At 54.3% G+C, this 19,422-nt stretch overlaps 2 protein-coding genes across 3 annotated transcripts; one reads left to right on the forward strand and one right to left on the reverse strand.

Annotated features, from left to right (window-relative positions):
• Nucleotides 1–2,096: 2,096 nt before the first annotated feature.
• On the forward strand, nt 2,097–12,468 carry PCYOX1L (prenylcysteine oxidase 1 like). The gene is made up of 6 exons (XM_054037907.1): nt 2,097–2,420; nt 3,812–4,018; nt 5,129–5,303; nt 5,507–5,718; nt 5,946–6,086; nt 10,547–12,468. Exons 1-6 carry the CDS (start codon nt 2,300–2,302, stop codon nt 11,203–11,205), a joined length of 1,515 nt encoding a protein of 504 aa, XP_053893882.1. The 5' UTR covers nt 2,097–2,299; the 3' UTR covers nt 11,206–12,468.
• On the reverse strand, nt 12,455–19,114 carry IL17B (interleukin 17B). Of its 2 annotated transcripts, none has more exons than XM_054037909.1 (3): nt 18,896–19,114; nt 16,075–16,352; nt 12,455–15,585 (listed from the first exon to the last, which is right to left on the reverse strand). In XM_054037909.1, the coding sequence occupies exons 1-3, from the start codon at nt 18,992–18,994 to the stop codon at nt 15,324–15,326; spliced, it is 639 nt and encodes a 212-aa protein (XP_053893884.1). In that variant the 5' UTR covers nt 18,995–19,114; the 3' UTR covers nt 12,455–15,323. The 2 variants fall into 2 exon arrangements, with proteins under 2 accessions (XP_053893884.1, XP_053893883.1); XM_054037908.1 differs by having other exon boundaries at nt 16,075–16,409.
• Between the last annotated feature and the right edge of the window lie 308 nt (nt 19,115–19,422).

Below are 19,422 nucleotides of genomic sequence, written 5' to 3' on the forward strand. Positions count from 1 at the left end.
GCAACTTGGAAAGAACATTAAAGATTGATGTCCAAGTTTGTCAACCACTACTCTGACTTCTGATGACATGGAGTGAATCAAGGCTGTCCTTCCAGAGAAGGGTTATAGAGGGCAGCAGAGCACTAGATGCTCTGTGCTTTGGAAGGAGTATTATGATAGCAGATAGAAAGATGAATGTTCTAACCTAGCTGCTGCTCTGACAGCAAGTCCCAGCTGCCATTGCTGGTCAGATACATGCTAATTGTTCTGGGCAGAGCTTTGAGAACAGACATCTCTCCTTCATGGAGGCTTGTAAGTAAGCTGGAGTCTTTCAGTCAGCCGTAAGTAAAGGGTGGGGTTTGCTGCAGAGACATTCTCCCTGCTCCCAGAGACAAAGGGATCTGAACTGGTCTGTTGTAGCACACCTTCAATGTATTACCTCGATGCTATAGAGACTGGAGCCTCTAAATACCTTAGAGAGAGGGAGGAATAATTCCCTCTTGCCATACTTCCTCTCGCCCTGTCACTATCATTCTGAATCTCATTGGGGCAGAGATTGATAATCAGGCTAAAATGACCCAATTGTGTGTGGAGGCAGGGGATAAAATGTCCACTAACCCTGCCCAGTTCATCTCACTGCTGGCCTAGACGCTGCTCTCCAAAGACAAAAGTTGGGGGGTAGCCTACTGCATTGCCTATCAGTCCAGAATTGCAGCAGCAGAGCACAGGCTGTATAGGGCACCTGCCCCATAGGGATGCATGTTGCTCTCAACTCCCCTGCCTGAGTGCCTGACTGGTGCTAGGGGGCTGCTGTTGCACACACTGAATTCCTGACTGCCTGTCCCTAGTGTCCCTGCGGAAAGGTGGATGCTGGCTCTACCTTCTGACTTGCCAGGACCATCACCTGAAGCTGCAGAGAGAGGGGACGTTTGCCACAGCGTGAATGGAAGTGTAGGCAGCTGGGAGTGCATGTGGAATCATGAGCTGGTCGCAGAGGAGGGTGTGGGGTGGCTCCCAGCCGCTACTTCCCAGAGTGCCCCACAACGCCTCGGGCGTTCTTAACACGTCATTTTCTTTGCATCGTTTTTACTTTAAAGAGACAGGTCTAAGTATGTTCAGACTGTACAGACCCCAACCCAAGCCATTCCGTACACTGCCGTTTCTCCGTATGTGCTCGGGGGCATCCCAAACTGTTGGGTAACCACGCAGTCAGATACATGGAAGGGCTATTAACTAACAGAGGGCTACATGGGGGACGCACTGTGGATTGGGATAACTAGAATTTGGGGATCAAGGGAATTCGGATAATTGGACGTTGCTGTATTTCCTTTTTTCTTAATTCTGATGGAAACTTTGCATTTATTTATTTATTTATTTTAATTTTATTGATTTATTTTGCAGGTTCCCCTGTCATGTTTGCAAACCAAGAGGTGCAACTGGTGAAACTGACTATGCACATAAGGGAAAGGGGATGTCACTGTAGAACAGAAGGCCCTGATCTTTCAACTGGATGTGGGTGGGTAGAGCCCTGTGCTAGCTGCAGCATAGCGTGCCAATGATTTCTCTGGGGCTCTGCATGTAGGGTGACCAGATAGCAAGTATGAAAAATCACGACAGAGTGTGGAGGGTAATAGGCACCTCTATAAGAAAAATCCCCAAATATGGGGACTGTCCCTATAAAATCAGGACAGCTGGTCCCCCGATCTACAGGACTCAGGGGTCCACCCACGGGGATCTAGCTGCAGGATCTGGCTTGGGGGGGGGGGGGGGAAGAAAGCCCTCACTCATAGGCTCCTATCTGCCACTGAGCTCCACTGCAATGGCCCCGTGTCCACAGGTAGCTCAGTGCAGGATCAGGGCCCCAGGTGCATTTCTCTAGCTAGCAGCCGGCTCCATCCCCGTTGAATTCTACGGGGCTCGCAGAGAGCTGGAGAGGGACACAAGGGACCCAAGCGCCTCGGTGGGGCTGGCAGCTGACCTGCAGCGGGACCGAGCCCGGGCGCTCTCCTAAGGCAGGCACGGCAATGCGTTTGCTCTCGGTGCGCGGTCCCTTTAAGAAGGCCCCTCCGCAGGCTCCGGGGCTAGTGCACCCTGGGATCAGCCGCGCGGAGCGCTGGGCTGCCTTTCCCGCACCTGGAGCCGCGCAGCCTCTGGCAGGAGCAGCGAGACGTACCGAAGGCCCCGTGCTCAGCCCGCTGGGGTGTGGCTGCTCCCCCTTGGGCCGGGAGCAGCGTGGCTGGCGATGATCTGATTGCACGCGCTGTATTTTTGCATTCTCTTCCTCTTGCTAGGTGCAGCCTCCTGCTCCCCCCCGGCATCCATGATGGCTGAGCCGCAGCCGCTGTTCTGTGCAATGTGGCTCCTTTCAGCTATCGCTATGGGGGTGCTGCTGGCAGGTCCCTCCTCAGCTGCAGCAGGGGATGCCCCGCCTGGCAAAATAGGTAGGCGCTGCTCCTTCTCCCTGGAGAATGGAGGAGAGTCACTGAGATCACGACAGTAGAAAAGATGAATGGGGTGGGGAGGCCGGCCAGCCAGCCACTGATCAGAAGAGACTAAGGAGTGGCAGGGCTCATGAATCTGCAGGTCGGGGAGGGGGGCTAAGAGGCATTGGCAATGCTGGGGGCGGGGGGGCAGAACCCAGCCTTGGAAGAGCAGCGGGTGCTGAGGTCCAGGATTCAGGGGCAACAAGGGCTGCTGAGATCAGGGTGGTGAAGCATTGCAGAGCTGTGGCCTTCAGTGCTGGACTGTCCGGCGAGGGTGTGCAGCCATTGGTTTAGTTTGACTTCTATATGGAGGGGGCCGCTCCAGCCAGGCCAATGGGGCCCTGTGTGAGTGTGGGGAGGAGGAGGGGGGGATTCTGCACCTGCCTGAGGCTTGCAATTTGGATGGGGGAGGGGCAAAGCTCTCCATGCCCCACCCAAACTACATCCATGGATGCAGCTGGTCAGGACTGAGGTGCGTGGGTGAAGCCTGCCCAGCTCTCGCCTGTGCTATGCTTGGTTCCAGGCAGCGGGTCTCTCCCTTATCCTGAATCCACTCCTTTCACCTGGGGGGTAAAAGAAGAAATAACTCAGAGCATTCCAGTTCTCAGGGGGCTAGGGTGCCACGGTCCTGGCGAGCCGGGTTGGCTTAGTGCCCTTCACAAGGGTTGTGCTTGTGGCAAAACTAGCCCTCGAGCTGTACAGGAGATTGGGATTGATCTGCTGAGTGTGCCCCAGGCAGATGACCTATGACATATGCCCACCTGGTGGCAGTTTACTCCTGTGTATGTCTGTCCCCATCCCGTGTTTCCCCCCTCCCTCCCCCCCCCCCCCCCCCGGTCAGGGCTGGTTTGTAGCATGTGTCCAGGCAGTTTTTAGCTGAATTAGTCTCTAGATGGGAAAGGCCCTCGGGCTGTTGATGGCTTGTGCTGATGCTGCTCTGTCGCACTTGAGTGTGTCTGGCATTTGGTAATGGACCCCTCTGACCCTGGCTGTCCCCTCACATGGAGTTTCCCTCCTCTATCCCCATCACTCAGGTTCCTCGGCCCTTCCCAGGTCTGGGACCAGTTTTATTTTGATCCCAGCCTTCTTGCCGGCTCACTAGGAGCTGAGTACCTTAGAGTTGCTGGCTGGGGAGTCCTAGCCACTGCTCAAGCCCGTCCCAAGGTCTCACGTTACAGAGGCTGCGCTTTCTTGATCTGGTGCGGTGTGTGGGGATAGCCCACGCTGCGTCTCTCTGCGAAAGCAGCCTCCTGCAGATGTGCTGCTCCGCTTTGTTGTGACCGTGGAGAAAGTTGCGGGTATGTTCATCGTGTCTAACAGGCCTATTTCCCTTGCCTCCCCCCTGGCAGCCGTGGTGGGCGCCGGGATAGGTGGCTCGGCGGTGGCCTACTTCCTGCAGCAGCACTTTGGACCACAGGTGCAGCTGGACGTATACGAGAAGGGCAGTGAGGGGGGCCGACTGGCCACCATCATCGTCAACAAGCAGCAGTACGAGTGTGGTGGCGCCTCTATCCACTCGCTCAGCCTGCACATGCAGGACTTCGTCAAGCTCCTGGGTGAGTGCTGCCCCTCCCCTCTGGTGCACACAGGGAATGGGCGGGAACCCCTCTGTCCTTGCCCCTTCCCTGGAGCTTGGGAAGAGAAGATGCTTGGTGCTGACCCTGCTCCTCAGGAGAAACCTTCTGCTCCAGCCTGCAGGGCTGGGGTGTTTGCAGCACAAATTCCCCTCCCCTCCAAACAGCTAGGCCTCCACCTAGCTTAGCTCCCAGTCATGAGTGCGGTGAGGATGGGGGGCTCAGCGTTGCCAAACCCGCCAGGCCGATGTGACATCCCAACGTGATGATCTGAATCCCCTTCAGAAAGGGCTGGTGTCGTCGGCACTCCTGCTCCCTGATCGCTCGACCCAAAGCAGAGCGTAGATAGACCCTGGCGTGAGCTGTGTCCCTCATTCTGAGCTAGAGGGCCAGGGAGTTGCAGGGCCGGAGAGTGGCCAACAGCCTGCCCTCTGTGTTTGTTACACTCGAGCCCTATCGCTCCCTCGTCCTGAGGGACATCACAGGGCTCAGGACTGGGATAGCAGAGGGGCACTACAGGGGCCCTGTGGGACTTGGGCTTGGAGGAACAGGGGCTGTGGGCAGGATCAAGGAGCATTGCAGTGGACCTGATAGAAGCCAGTCTCTGGGTGCGGCATCAGTGGGAGCAATGCTTGAGGACTGAGGAACAGGAGTTTCTGTCACTGTGGCTAAGAGTCATGATCTGTTCTGTTCAGCCAACCCAGAAGCAGTGTGTGCCTCTAATTCGTGGCAGGTCATGTCTGTCCAGGGAGCCTGGATTCTAAAAGAGCCCATGGAATTTCACACTGTGCATGTAGTTAGGGTTGGGCCCACCCTGATTTCTAGTTCTCTGAGTTTGGGGCTGTTAGGACCTAGGGTTTGGTTCAGCTCATGATAGAGAGAAGAGCCAGTGACAAAATCCAGATCTGGATCTACATCCTGACACTTCACCCCATCCCCGCCCCCCCCACAGGGTTGTTTTGCTGTGGGCTTGCCAGCACTTGGGCCCATCAGCAGTATCAGTGCATACAGCAAAGGCTTGTCGTCACGTGCCCCCCTGCCCCCCATGCTCTGGATGGCTGACTTAGCTTCTCTCTCTGTCGCCCTCTGCAGGCCTGAAGCACCGACGAGAGGTGGCAGGGAAGAGCGCCATCTTCAGTGGGGAGCAGTTTGTCCTGGAGGAGACGGACTGGTACCTGCTGAACCTCTTCCGGCTCTGGTGGCACTATGGAATCAGCTTTCTGCGCCTGCAGATGTGGGTGGAGGAGGTGATGGAGAAGTTCATGAGGTATGGGACAGCTCGGCAGCGTCACTGCTTCGGGGAGGGGAGGGAGAGGGTGTGGCCTTCCCCCTCTCGGCCCCAGGCTGGATGCTATGCCCGATCCCCCAAGGGACTCGGTCACCAGGTGGCCAAGATGAGAGAGGCTCGGTACAGGGGCCAGGATGGGTGTGTGCGCTGCTCCTGACTCCCTTTCTACTCACTTCCTGCAGGATCTACAAGTACCAGGCACATGGCTATGCCTTCTCCAACCTGGAGGAGCTCCTGCGCTCACTGGGTGGCGAAACCTTCATCAACATGACGCAGCGCTCTGTGGCCGAGTCCCTGCTGGAGGTGGGCGTCACGCAGCGCTTCATTGACGACGTCATCTCAGCCGTCCTGCGCTCCAGCTACGGCCAGTCAGTGCTTGTGCCCGCCTTTGCAGGTGAGGCCCGGTTGGTCATGCCAGTGCCGCCTTCATTCTCTGCCCTGCAAGGGCCCCAGGAGCCTCCTTGGAGCCAGCAGCTGGTGCTGCTCAGTGGACTCGGGGACGCTCTGCCATTGGGACATCTGAAGCCAAAGACAAGCATGCATCTCCCCCGGGAGCAGGCGTCCTGGGGAAATGCGTCCCTTCCGCAAATGGAGTCTAATCCCCACTGTTCCTTTTCCCAGGGGCCATGTCGCTGGCAGGGGCTCAGGGCAATACGTGGGCTGTGGAAGGCGGCAACAAGCTGGTATGTTCGGGTTTGCTGAAGCTAACTAAAGCCAACGTGATCCAGGCCAGGGTGACAGGTGTCTCTCTGCACAGCTCAGGTGAGCCAGCTGGGCCTTCTGGCTCCTACCTGCTTGGGGTGTGGGGAGGGGAAGTGAACACTGGGGATTGTATATCTGCCAGTGGGGGGCTGAGTCTGTAGGGCTAGGGGCCTCAGTGGGGTAGGGATATCTCTAGGACTAGTGTATTCCCCTCTTGCCTCTGGATTGAGGGGCATGAGCAGAGCAATGCGGGAAAGCAGAGAGCAGAAAATAGCAGATCTGATGGCAGGATGAGGCAGGCCGAGAGGCCTCAGATTCCCTTCTCTGCCATCCCCCAGCCCTCTGCCTTTGCTATTTCCCCCTGCTCTGCCCATTTGCGTCTGTTAGGTTTGGGTGGATGCCTTCTCCCTGTGCTGTCATGGTATCGTAAAGCATCAATGTGAGGGTGCCTGGGATGGGTCATGCTGAGAATGCCACACACAGGGCAGACACTCCCCAAAACTGGTGGTTTATTCTAGGGCTGTCAAGCGATTAAAAAAATTAATCGCAATTAATCACTCAATTTAAAAAAAATAATTGCACTGTTAAACAATAATAGAATACCATTTATTTAAGTATTTTTGGATATTTTTCTACATTTTCAAATATATTGATTTCAATTACAACACAGAATAGAAAGTGTACAGTGCTCACTTTATATTTCTTTTTTATTACAAATATTTGCATGGTAAAAAAACAAAAGAAATAGTATATTTCAATTCACTCACTACACTAATACAAATATTGTAGTGCAATCTCTTTATAATGAAAGTTGAACTTACAAATGTAGAATTATGTACAAAAAATAACTGCATTCAAAAATAAAACAATGTAAAACTTTAGAACCTACAAATCCACTCAGTCCTACTTCAGCCAATTGCTCAGACAAACAAGTTTGGTTACAGTTTGCAGGAGATAATGCTGCCCACATCTTGTTTACAATGTCACCTGAAAGTGAGAACAGGTGTTCGCATGGTACTGTTGTAGCCGGCATCGCAAGATATTTATGTGCCAAATGCGCTAAAGATTCATGTGTCCCTTCATGCTTCAACCACCATTCCAGAAGACGTGTCCATGTTGATGACGGGTTCTGCTCGATAACGATCCAAAGCAGAGCAGACGGACGCATTCTCATTTTCATCAGCTGAGTCATGTGCCACCAGCAGAAGGTTGATTTTCTTTTTTGGTGGTTCGAGTTCTGTAGGTTCTGCATCAGAGTGTTGCTCTTTTAAGACCTCTGAAAGTATGCTCCACACCTCATCCCTCTCAGATTTGGGAAGGCACTTCAGATTCCTAAACCCTGGGTCGAGTGCTGTATCTATCCTTAGAAATCTCACAACCTTCTTTGCGTTTTGTCAAATCTGCTGTGAAAGTGTTCTTAAAACGAACTTGTGCTGGGTCCAGGGGCGGCTCTAGCTTTTTTGCTGCCCCAAGCATGGAAGGCAGGCAGCCTTCGGCGGCTTGCCTGCGGGAGGTCCACCAGTCCCGCGGCTTTGGCGTACCCGCCACCGAATTGCCGCCGAATCCACGGGACCAGCGGACCTCCCGCAGGCATGCCACCAAAGACTGCCTGACTGCCGCCCTCGCAGGGACCGGCAGAGTGCCCCCCGTGGCTTGCCGCCCCAGGCACGTGCTTGGAGTGCTGGTGCCTGGAGCCACCGCTGGCTGGGTCATCATCCAAGATTGCTATAACATGAAATATATGGCAGAATGTGGGTAAAACAGAACAGGAGACATTCAATTCTCCCCCAAGGAGTTCAGTCACAAATTTAATTAACACATTATTTTTTTAATGAGCATCATCAACATGGAAGCATGTCCTCTGGAATGGTGGCCAAAGTATGACGGGGCATATTAATGTTTAGCACATCTGGCGTGTAAATACCTTGCAATGCTGGCTACAAAGGTGCCATGCGAACACCTGTTCTCACTTTCTTATTTACAATGTCACCTGAAACAGGCAGCAGAATCTCTTGTAAATGTAAACAAACTTGTTTCTCTTAGCAATTGGCTGAACAAGAAGTAGGACTGAGTAGACTTGTAGGCTCTAAAGTTTTACATTGTTTTGTTTTTGAGTGCAGTTATGTAACAAAAAAAAATCTACATTTGTAAGTTACACTTTCATGATAACAAGATTGCCCTACAATACTTGTACGAGGTGAATGGAAAAATTCTATTTCTTTTATCATTTTTACAGTGCAAATATTTGTAATAAAAATACTATAAAGTGAGCACTGTACACTTTGTGTTCTGTGTTGTAATAGAAATCAATATATTTGAAAATGTAGAAAAACATCCAAAAATATGTAATACGTTTCAATTGGTATTCTATTGTTTAACAATGTGATTAATTTTTTTATCGCAGTTTTTTTTTTTTTTTTAGTTAACTGCGATTAATCGACAGCCCTAGTTTATTCTATAATTAGATTCACCAAGCCAGTAACAAGAACTTCTGTAGCACCGCACTGGTTAACCAGAAGCCAAACAGTCCCCCTTGGCTCCCTGCCAGACAACCAACTTGAATATAGTGAGGGGTTACTGAAAACCCATTTCACCATATGTGAGGTTCTACCAATCCCAAAGGATCAGACACTTATCCTCCGATCAAAATATAATTGAGATCTTACCCAAATATCACGCTGTCAGCCAATCCTTAGTAAACTAACAAAAGATTTATTAAGAAAAGAAGAGAGTTATTGAATGGTTAAGGAATCGTCTACATACAAGTGATTTTCAGTGTTCCTACATCAGAATCATAGCAGTGATGTGTTGTCTGCTGGCTTGTAAAAGTCTCTCTGGAATCATCCCAAAAGGTTAGAATTCAAATGCAGCTTAGATGTGAAGTCTGATAGTCTTTCCAGGCATTTTCCAGGGTTTTCCAAATAGTGATTTGGAAGATCTAAGTCCCATGACTTAAACTTTCCCTGTTCAAAGTTCAGCAGACTAGAGATGAAAGGATCAGCCAGAGATTTCTCTTTTTAGCTCTCTAGCAAGCCGAGAAGCCTCCCCGCAGAAATTGTCACAGCAGGGCTTTCCCCCGACGAAGAATAGGCAATGCAGGTATTTTGTGAACCACTGCTTTGAAGTTAATTTTCTCTTTCCTATACATACACAGGTAATCTAGTTACACTATAAGACAACAGCCGATCATTCGTTATAACAGAGACAGATAAGCTGAAGACAACATAAGTAATATTATTAGTTCCCTGCAGTGTCTCACATCTTTGAACTTAAGATTAACTGAACACGGCCGAGTACATAATATAAGGCAATTACAACATGAAAGGGAATTAGCATCTACAAACTAATTTGGTTACATTGTTAAACTTCTAACAGGGCACAGGTACTCAAACACATTTAGCGTCTGCCCTGGATTTCTATTACTACAAATGAATGAGTTGGTGATTGCTGGTCTAGTACATCTCTTTGGGCTGGTCTACACTGGGGCGGGGGGGGAATCGATCTAAGATACGCAACTTCAGCTATGCGAATAGCGTAGCTGAAGTTGAAGTATCTACGATCAAATTACGTGGAGGTCCACACGGCGTGGGATCGACGGCCGCGGCGCTACCGTTGCTCGCTCCGGTGGAGTTCAGGAGTCGACGAGGAGCGCATTTGGGGATTGATTACTACCCGCTGATCCGTCGGGTAGTGAAGATGTACCCTTTGTAATTCACATATAAGTGAATTGTCCTGATACAATTGTAATGCCTCTAGTTCAGTTGTTATGGGTCATACACAGGTGAGCTGCTCTGCCAGTGTGACAATCAGCCTGGCCTGTTGGGTGAGACTCTGCTCTGACTCCCACCTGGTTTTTGGCACCGCCTACTACTTCACTGGTGCCCTTCTTTTGGCTGTGGCTGTCTGTTGAACCAGACCGAGCTGGGTGTGGCTGGACAGGTGTATGGCAAGGGAGAGATGTGAAATGGGAGACTGCAGTTCAGACCTCTCACACCAGAGGGTGCAGTGAGGTTAGCGTGTGGATCCAAAGCTCTGCGCTGAAATACTGGAGAGCTCTGGCATCTCTGTGGCAGCCAGCGTTTCTCCAGTCTGTGCTGGGGAGGGAGACTGTTGCCCCATCCCCATCTGCTGCCATGGGAAAGGGAATGTTTATTGATCAGCCGCAGTTTGTCTCCTTTACTCAGTGACCCTGTGTTGCCCGACAGCTCTGCCATCTGCCAGGTGACTCCCCAGGACTGAAATGGGGACATGGGGGGGAGGGGGGGAGATGTTGCAGTTTAATAGTGAGATACAGTGGGAGTCCGGGGGGCTGGACTGGAATAGCCGGGAGCTGCAGGGCAGAGCTGAGGTGGGCTGCAGGGCAGGATGGAGAGGGGGTACGTGCCTAATGCTTTGCCTGGCTATGGCTTGTGCTCTCGGTGCCCCCACCTTCCTGAGTGGTGAATCCAATGCTGTTGGCAAACAATGCTCTGGGCCTTGGGCTGGTGGCTGTACTGAGTCTCTGTGCTGTCCCTTTGCAGATGGGAAAGCCCTGTACCAGGTGCGCTACGAGGATGACGAAGGCCAAGGCTCGGCCTTTTATGACATGGTGGTTATTGCCACGCCGCTGCATTCCGGCAGGAGCAACATCACCTTTGAGAACTTTGACCCCCCCATCACTGATTTCCCAGGCTCCTTCCATCCCACCATCACCTCCGTCGTCCACGGCTACCTCAACTCCTCCTACTTCGGCTTCCCTGACCCCAAGCTTTTCCCCTTCGCTAGCGTCCTCACCACTGACTCCCCCGACCTTTTCTTCAACGCCATGGACAACATCTGCCCCGTCAACATCTCAGGCGCCTTCCGGCGCAAGCAGCCCCAGGAGGCTGCCATCTGGCGGGTCCTCTCCCAGCAGCCCCTGGACAAGCAACAGCTGAAGACCCTCTTCCGCTCCTACTATTCAGTCCAGGTGACGGAATGGCAGGCTTACCCCCACTATGACTCCACCAAGAGTATCCCGCCCATCATCCTCCACGACAACCTCTTCTACCTCAACAGTGTGGAGTGGGTGGCCAGCTCCATGGAAATGGCTTCCGTGGCAGCTAAGAACGTGGCGCTCCTGGCGTACAACCGGTGGTACCAGGACCTGGAGAAGATTGACCAGAAGGACTTGATGCACAAGGTGAAGACTGAACTGTGACATGACGGGGGCTGCTGGGGAGCTGGCCAGGAGCCTCTTCATTTACTAGCCTGCTGAGGGTTTATCGCTGGGGGAGAGACCACTAGATTTCTGGCCAAGAGGAGGGGAGGGTCTGGCCAATGAGTTCCTTGTATGTTGTTGCCTTCAGTAACGCCGTCCCTGCACCACCCTGTGGCGCTAATGCCAGGTGCCTGCTACAGGCATCAATGCTCAGGCTTCCTCCCTACCCAGCCAGCGCCGGGGTGGGGGTGGGGGGGATGAGGAGGGAGCCTAAGCTCGTTGCCAGGGAACTGCCAGCCAGGACCCATTTCAGATCCTAAGTTGGGCTGGGGCTGTGCATCCTTAACAATGGCCAGTGCTGAGGATGGGGTGGAGGTGGGATGTGCAAATCCATTCTCTGGTCACTTACCTGCTAGGACTCGAGCGTGGGATCCCATGAGACTTTCAAGGGGTAAGACCTGATGATGGCAAGAGCAGATATGGGGCCTAAAATACGTGGCCACGTGCCTTGGGCCCTGACCCATATGGGGCCATGTACCATGGGCACAGATCCAGATGTGGATATGGACCTTCTAGTATGACCCAGCTATCCTATAGAGCAGTGCTGAGTCTAGACAACTGCCTGGCCCTAGCATTTCCTGTGCAGGACTCCCCTGGCTGGCAGTGCAGTCGGACTCCTGGCTCTAGCTGCTGGGGTTGTCCTCAGTCCTTGCAAGGCCAGTGCTGGACCCAACACTCAGGTCTTGGCAGGTATGTGGTTCTTCAGCTGCGACCATGTCTGTGCTGTGAGTCCGTATGACTAGTGGGTCCCTCTCAGCTTCTCACCCAGAGCTGCTCTTGCTTTGTTAACCAAGCCCATCAGCTCCCCTCTAAACGCAGGCAGGGCAGGGACTGGGGGGAGCTGCCAGCTAGAGGGGCCGACGCTGCAGCAGTCACAAGGCCTGCTCACCTCCTTCTCTATACAAGCATGACGTCCAAACCCCTTTCCCAGCGCTAACCCTGACCCCTTTGGGCCTTGCTAGCCTCTCTAAGCCCATGCGTTGGGCACAGATTGAACGCACACTCAGGAAGCGCTGTAGCGGCTGGCGGTCCTTGGCAGGTTCCCTGGGGCAGAGGGATTGATGCTAGGTTTAAGACGGGTTTTCAACCTTTCTTGAATCATGTCCCCTGAACCTTAAAAAAACCCAACAGAGTAATCTAGAGGGAACTGGGGCCATTAATACATTGATTCCAATAAAGGGGATTCTACTTGAAGTAAATCAATCCTTTGATCTGCTGTCCAACTGTGCAAAGGCTAGAAAACCTTTTCAAAGCATGTCCCTTAATATCCACCCAGTGTTCAGGGCAGTATTTCTCAGTTTCAGCATTGAAGACCCCGTATGCCCCATCACAACACGCAGTGAAATTGGGCCTGGATGCCGCTCTGTCAGACAGGGACGGCTGGGCCAGACTTCAGTGTGTGGCATTGTGACCCCATGAGTGAAGGGAAAGACTGTTGGTGCTGCCTAGAAATTTGATGTGCGGCGCCCCTTGGCTGAGAGCTGCTTGTGAGCTGAGTGAAAGCTCTCCTTGCCCAGAGCCATGTGGCCTCCCTAGTCTTAACCACCAGCCCATGGTGGCCCTGTGGCCCCGATGAGTTGAGACTGCTCTGCTGGCTGGCTGGATAGGCCCTGTGGTAACAGAGATGGAAACTGGCCAGCAGCATCCCCAATGGAGGGGGGCTGAGGAATAGTTGGGGGGGGGGGGGAGGTGATGAGTTCAGTTTTTTGGGACTAGAAGAAAAGCAGTAGCACCCCCTTCTGGCTCCTTGAGGAATTGCCAGCCCCACTGTGGGAGGGTGGCCCCTGCGCTGGGGCTGGTGCGCTGGGAAGTAAATGCCAAGGAGCCAGGTTGGTTTGGCTGAGGAGCGGTGACCAGCAGATTGTGGTGAGGGATGTGCTCTATTGTCAGCCTCCAGTGCTGTCTATGAACTACAGAGCAGGTAACCCACCAACCACAGCTCCAGCAGGGCCAAGGCACGAGGGGCCCTGCCTCCCTTCTGACCTTCCCTGTTAAAGCTCCCAAGCTGTTGAGGTTGGCGGCTTACTTGCTGTATCTACAGGAGCTGGGCTGGTTCTGGGGGGACAGTGTCTGAGGTGGGGATAGGGTGGTGACTATCACCCCTTCCTTGGGGGAGAAATACTTTCCTCAGTAGAAACAGAGGGAGCTAGTGCTCTGTACCAGGACTGCCTGGCCCGGGGCACTGGCCAAGCCTTGCCACCTCTTTGCCTCAGTTTCCCCGTGTGTACAATGGGTACCGCAATACCGGTTGTGAGGCTGAGTTGGTCAGTGTGTGTGAAGGGCTGTGGTGCTGCTGAAGGTTAGCCCAGCTCAGGCTCATCCTGCAGACACTGCCACTTGAACCAGGCCCAGCCAGATTTCGTCTGTTTTTCAGTATCCTCTCCATGAGCAGCAGGGGTAGCTGCAGGAGACCCTCTGCTCTGTGAGGGGGCAGTAGCAGGGTCAATGCCATGGTTCTGTTGATGGATGCAGCAGAGGGCGTTAGAGAGGCTGGCAAAGGGGAGATGGGCTCTGATCAGCCAGGGGAGGAGGGATTGACACTCCCACGGTGCCGAGGGGCAGTCCTGGTGTAGTGCCCAAAGACCAGCCAGGAACCAGCCCCTTCCCTGTGCTACCTGGCTCCATACCTGAACCAGGCTTGCCTGGGGTGAGAGACCAACGCTGTGCCCCACCCTTCCACTCCCAGCTGTCTTCTGACCCCACCCTCGCCTGCCCTGCTCCTGGGGGGCTACTATGCTCCATGCATAGCTGGACATGACAGCCTTCTCCAGGGGGTGCTGCCCCTCCCCAAGGGGTGATTTCTATGGTGGGCTTCCCACTCGTTAGCACGCGCTGCCCTTGGAAGGCATCAGAAGCCCTTAGGCCCTTGGCACCCAGCCAGGCTTCCTGCTCCAACCCGGACGCTGCTATTGGGTGTTCTAGTGGGGCCAGGCCCCGTCCCGGTGGCACTGAGATAAGGCACATTCCTCAGCTGGGTGCAGCCCAATGGGTGGCAGGGGCCAGGGAGTCTGGAATTTCACAGGCAGCATCTGCTGCTGGGGGCTTAGGTTCAGCAGATGTGCCCCCTCCCCAATGATCAGCTGCTGGCAGTGGCCCACAGCAGCCCTGGCTTGTGCTTTCACCAATACCTGACAGGTCAGAGAGTCGTGGAATCAGCTGCAGGGAGCTGGGGTCAGGGCGCATGGTACTCCCCATCAACTACCACCCTCCCTGCAGACCTGGGGTGGGTGCAGGGCTAGCCTGGCCACAGAGTGGCTCTCCTGTGCTGGCACTGCTGGGAGCTATAGGGGGAAATCGGGCCCGGAGTGGCTTCCTTTCCCGGCCTCTGCCTGAGGTGCCCATGAGGTGTTGCCTCCCTTCTGGTCATGCTGCCTGGCTGTGAGAAGGGGCGGCCCCTTGGACTCGGTGGGACAATTAGCCCGAATGGCTGTGCAGCAGTGCAAGTGTGCGGCCGCGAGCCCAGAACCGAGCGGCTGCTGAGCAAGGGGAGCAGGTGACAGGCGGCAGCCAATGGGGCTGAAGTGCTGTCTTGAGGGGCATGGGGAGTGGGAGTGGCAGTTGCCATTCACAGCTCCCAAGCCTTGCAGAAGTGGAGCCCTGCATGGCAGACATCTCCATCTTCTCTCCCCCCCTTTCCCTCCTTCTTCTGCTTGAGGAGCTAGCTTGGGGCTAGGGGAGTGCAGAATGGCTTTCCTTCCAGGGCCCTGCTGCAAGCTGCAGAGCTGGCACGGCAGACGGGGCACCCCAAAGAGCAGGGCCTTGCAGCAGTTGCTCATGCTGGAGCCAGATAGGGATATGTGGGTGCAAAGGGGAAAACCATCTCTAGTCTAAGCAGCTGCCTCCTTGCTTCAGATTCACCACCACCACCACCACCACACACACACTGCTTGTGCCTTGACCACCCCTCCTTGTGGGAGAGGCTTGGTGGGCACTGGCTGGGGCCCTTGCCAAATGGATCCAGCAAGAGAAGGAGGCTGGTTAGACGGGAGTGTCCATAAACAGAGGCCGGGGGTTTGGTGCTGCCAGCATGGAGTGAGGGTGAGAGGACCCTCTTGTCCTCAGAAGATGCAGGTGCAGCCCACGGCAATGGTCTCCATGACCATCTTGTATTCCTTGTGGCACCTCTTCTTCTTCCTGCGGGTCTTGGCTCCCGAGCCCTCAGAGGGGTGGCACAGGAGCCGGCGGACGGGCAGCTTGCTGTAGATAGGGATGCTGACAATGGTGCGATCCTCCTGCATGGTGAAGGGGTTGATGCAGCCAGTGCAGAGGCACTGTGCCTCTGGGATGTCTGCTGGGATCCGCGTTGCATCGTGGTTTATACTAGAGAAGAGGGAGAGCGTGAGGCTGACAGAGCCTGTAGGGGGAGCGGGGACACGGGCCGGAGTACAGGTCACTTCCGCTCGGAGGCGCCTTGGACGAGTGTGTGTTTGTGAGGGAGCAGTGCCAGCACACAGGGAAGGGGGAATACATGCTGCAATAATGCACACGTGGAGAAATGAGCCTGCACCGGGCTCTGCCTGTGCATGGGGGGGATGCCCATGCATGAATCAGTGGGCACCCATGTTGCAATGCCCACACATGGGGGAATAGGGTCATATAGGGCAATGGACACATGGATGCTCAGGGATGCAGATCACTCACCCAGTGCAATCACTGCCCAATGGAACAGCATCCATAAGCGTTCCCCACTTGGTTAGTGCCCATTAGGTTCCCTTCACAGCAGAGCCCTGCCCTATTCCTTTGTGGTGCTGGTGAGAGCCCTACCCTGGGAGTGCCAGTCCCCAGGGGTGCTTTGCCCTGCAGTCTCACCTGTAGGCCCATGGAGACAGACTCCTCTTATTGGACCTCCAGAGCCTCAGGTTGACCTGACACTTGCTGTCGGCAGGCTCTGAGCTGTTCCGCAGCTGGCTCACCATCTCCTGGATGCTCTGTTCGTAATCCTCCAGCAGGGTGTAGGGGCTGTCCGCCGCTGAGGCCATGGAGTTCCTCTTCAGCATGGGGTCGGGGCTGGGTGCCTGGGCCTCCGGCAGCTGGACCTTGTCCCTAGCCGGTCCTTTCCTCTTTCCTTTCGCTCCCTTGCTTTGGTCCTTGGGTTCGGTGGTAGCAGCCCACGTGAAGGAGACAGAGAGAGCGCAGAAAAGAAGCTGAGAAGGAAACCAAGACAGGGCGTGACGCCAGCACTGGGAATGCTTCCTACCACCCCATACTGGGCTGGGGCCAGGGCCCAGGGAAGTTGTGTTCAAAGGGAGCAATATTCTATCGTAGGAATCGCCAACCCTACCAGGGCTGGAACGTCCCAGAGGGGCATCAGTGCAGGGAGGCAGTATGGCGTCTAGTGGTAAAAACAGGCTAGGGCAGCAGGACTCCTGTGTTCCATTCCTGAGTGCCACGGCCTTGTTGGGTGACCCTGGGTGAGACCTCAACCTTTCTGTGCTTCAGTAAAGTGGAGCAAATGAGACAGGTTCTCCTTTGTAACAGCTCGCAGGTGGGGATTCCAGCAATGATCACGTCTGTGGGGAGATTGCCCTGTGAAATCTAAGCTCCGGGGGATGGCGTTTCCTGTAAGCACATCCTGTAAGGTGGCAACCTCAGGTGCCTGCCCCCTATGCTGGCTGGGTACATGGGGCAGCTGACTGGCTCAGCCTTGCTCCTAATTGCCAGCAGCTGGCAGCGTTTCCAGCGTGCTAGTGGGGAGAGCACCATGATGGCAGTTCCAAAGCAAGGCTGGCTGAATAGCTGTTTGTTGCAAGTGCCTTGAGTGTTGAAATGATGGAGGGGGGAGGCTGTTTGCAGAAAGTCAGGACAAACTTTCTAGTGAGCTGGACAGGCTGGGGGGAGGGGACTAGCCCCCATGTCGGGTCAGTTTATTAATGGGGTGTAAAGGTTTCTCTCTGTTTTTCCCCTGAGACTAATGCAAACAGAGCTTTGGTCTGTTTGTTTCCTTAGCCACCGTTTGCAGGGCTGGCATGGCAGAGACCTGGAGGAGGAAATGATTATGGAGGGACAGCGGCCAGTCTAGCTTCACTGGTGAAATGCAAAAGGGTAAACCCCCCACGGCAAGTCAGTGGTGAATGCCCTGCCGTGCCAAAGGCTGGTAGTGACACAGGGATGTGTGGTGCACATCTGCAATTCCCACCCTGATGCCATCTCTAGCGGGCCGCTTGTCGTCATGAATAGTGGGGAGGGGGATTCTGGGTGTTGTACCTGCCAGGGCTACAGCAGAACATTACATCAACTCAGCTCGATGACTCAAGAGTGTGAAGGATCCACACCCCGAGCGACGTAGTTAAACCAACCTAAGTCCCGGTGTAGCCAGCGCTAGATTGATGGATGAGTCTTCTGTTGACCTAGCTACCCCCTGGGCGGGAGGTGGATTTGCTCCGGGAGAACCCCTCCCATTGCTGCAGTATGTGTCTAAGCTGAAGCACTGTGCCACTGCGGTATTCTGAGTGGAGGCTTAGCCTGGGATACTCCAACCTTCTGGAGCCACTAGTGCAAACCCTGATAGGGACAGTGCCCGCACCCCCAGGGGAGGCTGACCGAGCCCTCATCTCTCGAAGGTGTGCAGCTTCCTGTGTCTTCAGTGCTAGCCCCCCAGCCCCTGTTTGTTGTGTATGGGTGTTATAGCCATGCTAGGAGAAGGTATTTCCATTCCCCCCACCCCTTGACTAAAATGTTCTCCTCCTCCCCAGCTTACTGCTGTGCTTTGTTGGGTGGACTATTTGTCTGCCCCCCACCCCAGAGGTGGCTGCATTGCTGTAGGGAACTTGCATGTGTGTAGGGGCTTGCAGACCATTTGGACTGAAAGGTGCGTTAGAGCAGAAATACTGAATAATGTAATCATTAGCCAAACCCTCCTGGATTTCCTCCCACCATGACCCCTTGTCTCCCCAGCACTCCGTTCCGTGGTTGTTCCCTGTGGTGTCAGGGGGCTGCCAGAGTACCTGAGCCCCCAGGAACTGGGCTACTGAGGTACCTGCCCTGTAAAGATGCCATTCTCCTGGCACAGTACATGACCTGAGTTGTCTCTCCTCTGCCTGTTGTGAGCCAGTGCTTTGCCTTTTGGCCATTCACCTCTGCTCCCTCCCTTCCTGTCTCTAGCCCAGTCATAGGGCAGGGCTCTCTGGCAATGTCTCTCACACTTCTCCCTGCAGGAGCCTGCTCCATTCTCAAAGAGTAGGGCAAGCTTCCCAACAGCAAACAAAGCCACCATTTCTACATATAGTCCCCAGTTGTAACTGGACACAGGAATCTTCTTCACTCCCTGTCCTAAACTCATGGGGTGTGCCCAGATAAACAGCTGCCATGCCCACCCCAGAGGTAGCTGCATTTCATTGCTGGGTGCCATGATTCCTACATGTGCAGAGTGCTTGGGATCCTTGGGGCTGAAAGGAGCTCTCTAAATGCAAGTCGTTCTCCAGGCAGAAGCTATCACGCTGGTCCCTTTGCACTGAAATCTCTGCAGCCCACAGGCTCTGTGGCTGTTTTGTCCCAGCTATGCCAGGCGTGGGGAGCAATAACTCATCCAGGCAGAGCGCCTGTTTCCAAAGCAAACAAACCCACCCAGCCCTTAATAAACCGAGCGTAAATAAAAAGCACCAAGTTTAGTGAAAGCAGCCCAGGCACCTACCAGGGATGGAGCCCAGTCCATGGCAGAGGGCGACTCACAGACTCCTCGCCGCAGTGTGACGGGAACAGGATGAGCCAGGCGATTTAAAAAGGAAAGCATCAGCCCCTAATCTCTGCAGTGCCTGGGGGTGGGTCTGGCAGCACAATGAGCTTCCCCCAGGTGCCAGCACGGGTGTTGACAGAGGGACAATGGCTGGTGTTGTCTGGTGCTGCAGGTGAACGTGGGCTCCCCATGGCCCACGTGCACCTTGCTGACAGCATGAGCTTACGGGCTGTGTTTGCTTAAATACCTGCAGCCCCAGCACCGGGGCAGGCTGAAGGCAAAGTCCCCTGGGAGTGCTTTGGAAAGGGTAGATGTGCCATGCAGAGAGGCTGTGGTGTGCTTTGTGCAGGCTGGGTAGGGCAGTGGCAGGAACACAGGGTAGGGAGCAGGTGCCCTGAGTTCTAGTCTTGGCTTTGGACACTGCAGTCATGGCCCCCCTTCCCGGGATGTGGAGGTTCCTCTCTAGGCCGAGGGTTTGGATTCAG

Source organism: Malaclemys terrapin, chromosome 8 (assembly GCF_027887155.1).
Source record: "Malaclemys terrapin pileata isolate rMalTer1 chromosome 8, rMalTer1.hap1, whole genome shotgun sequence".
Taxonomy (NCBI): Eukaryota; Metazoa; Chordata; order Testudines; family Emydidae; genus Malaclemys; species Malaclemys terrapin.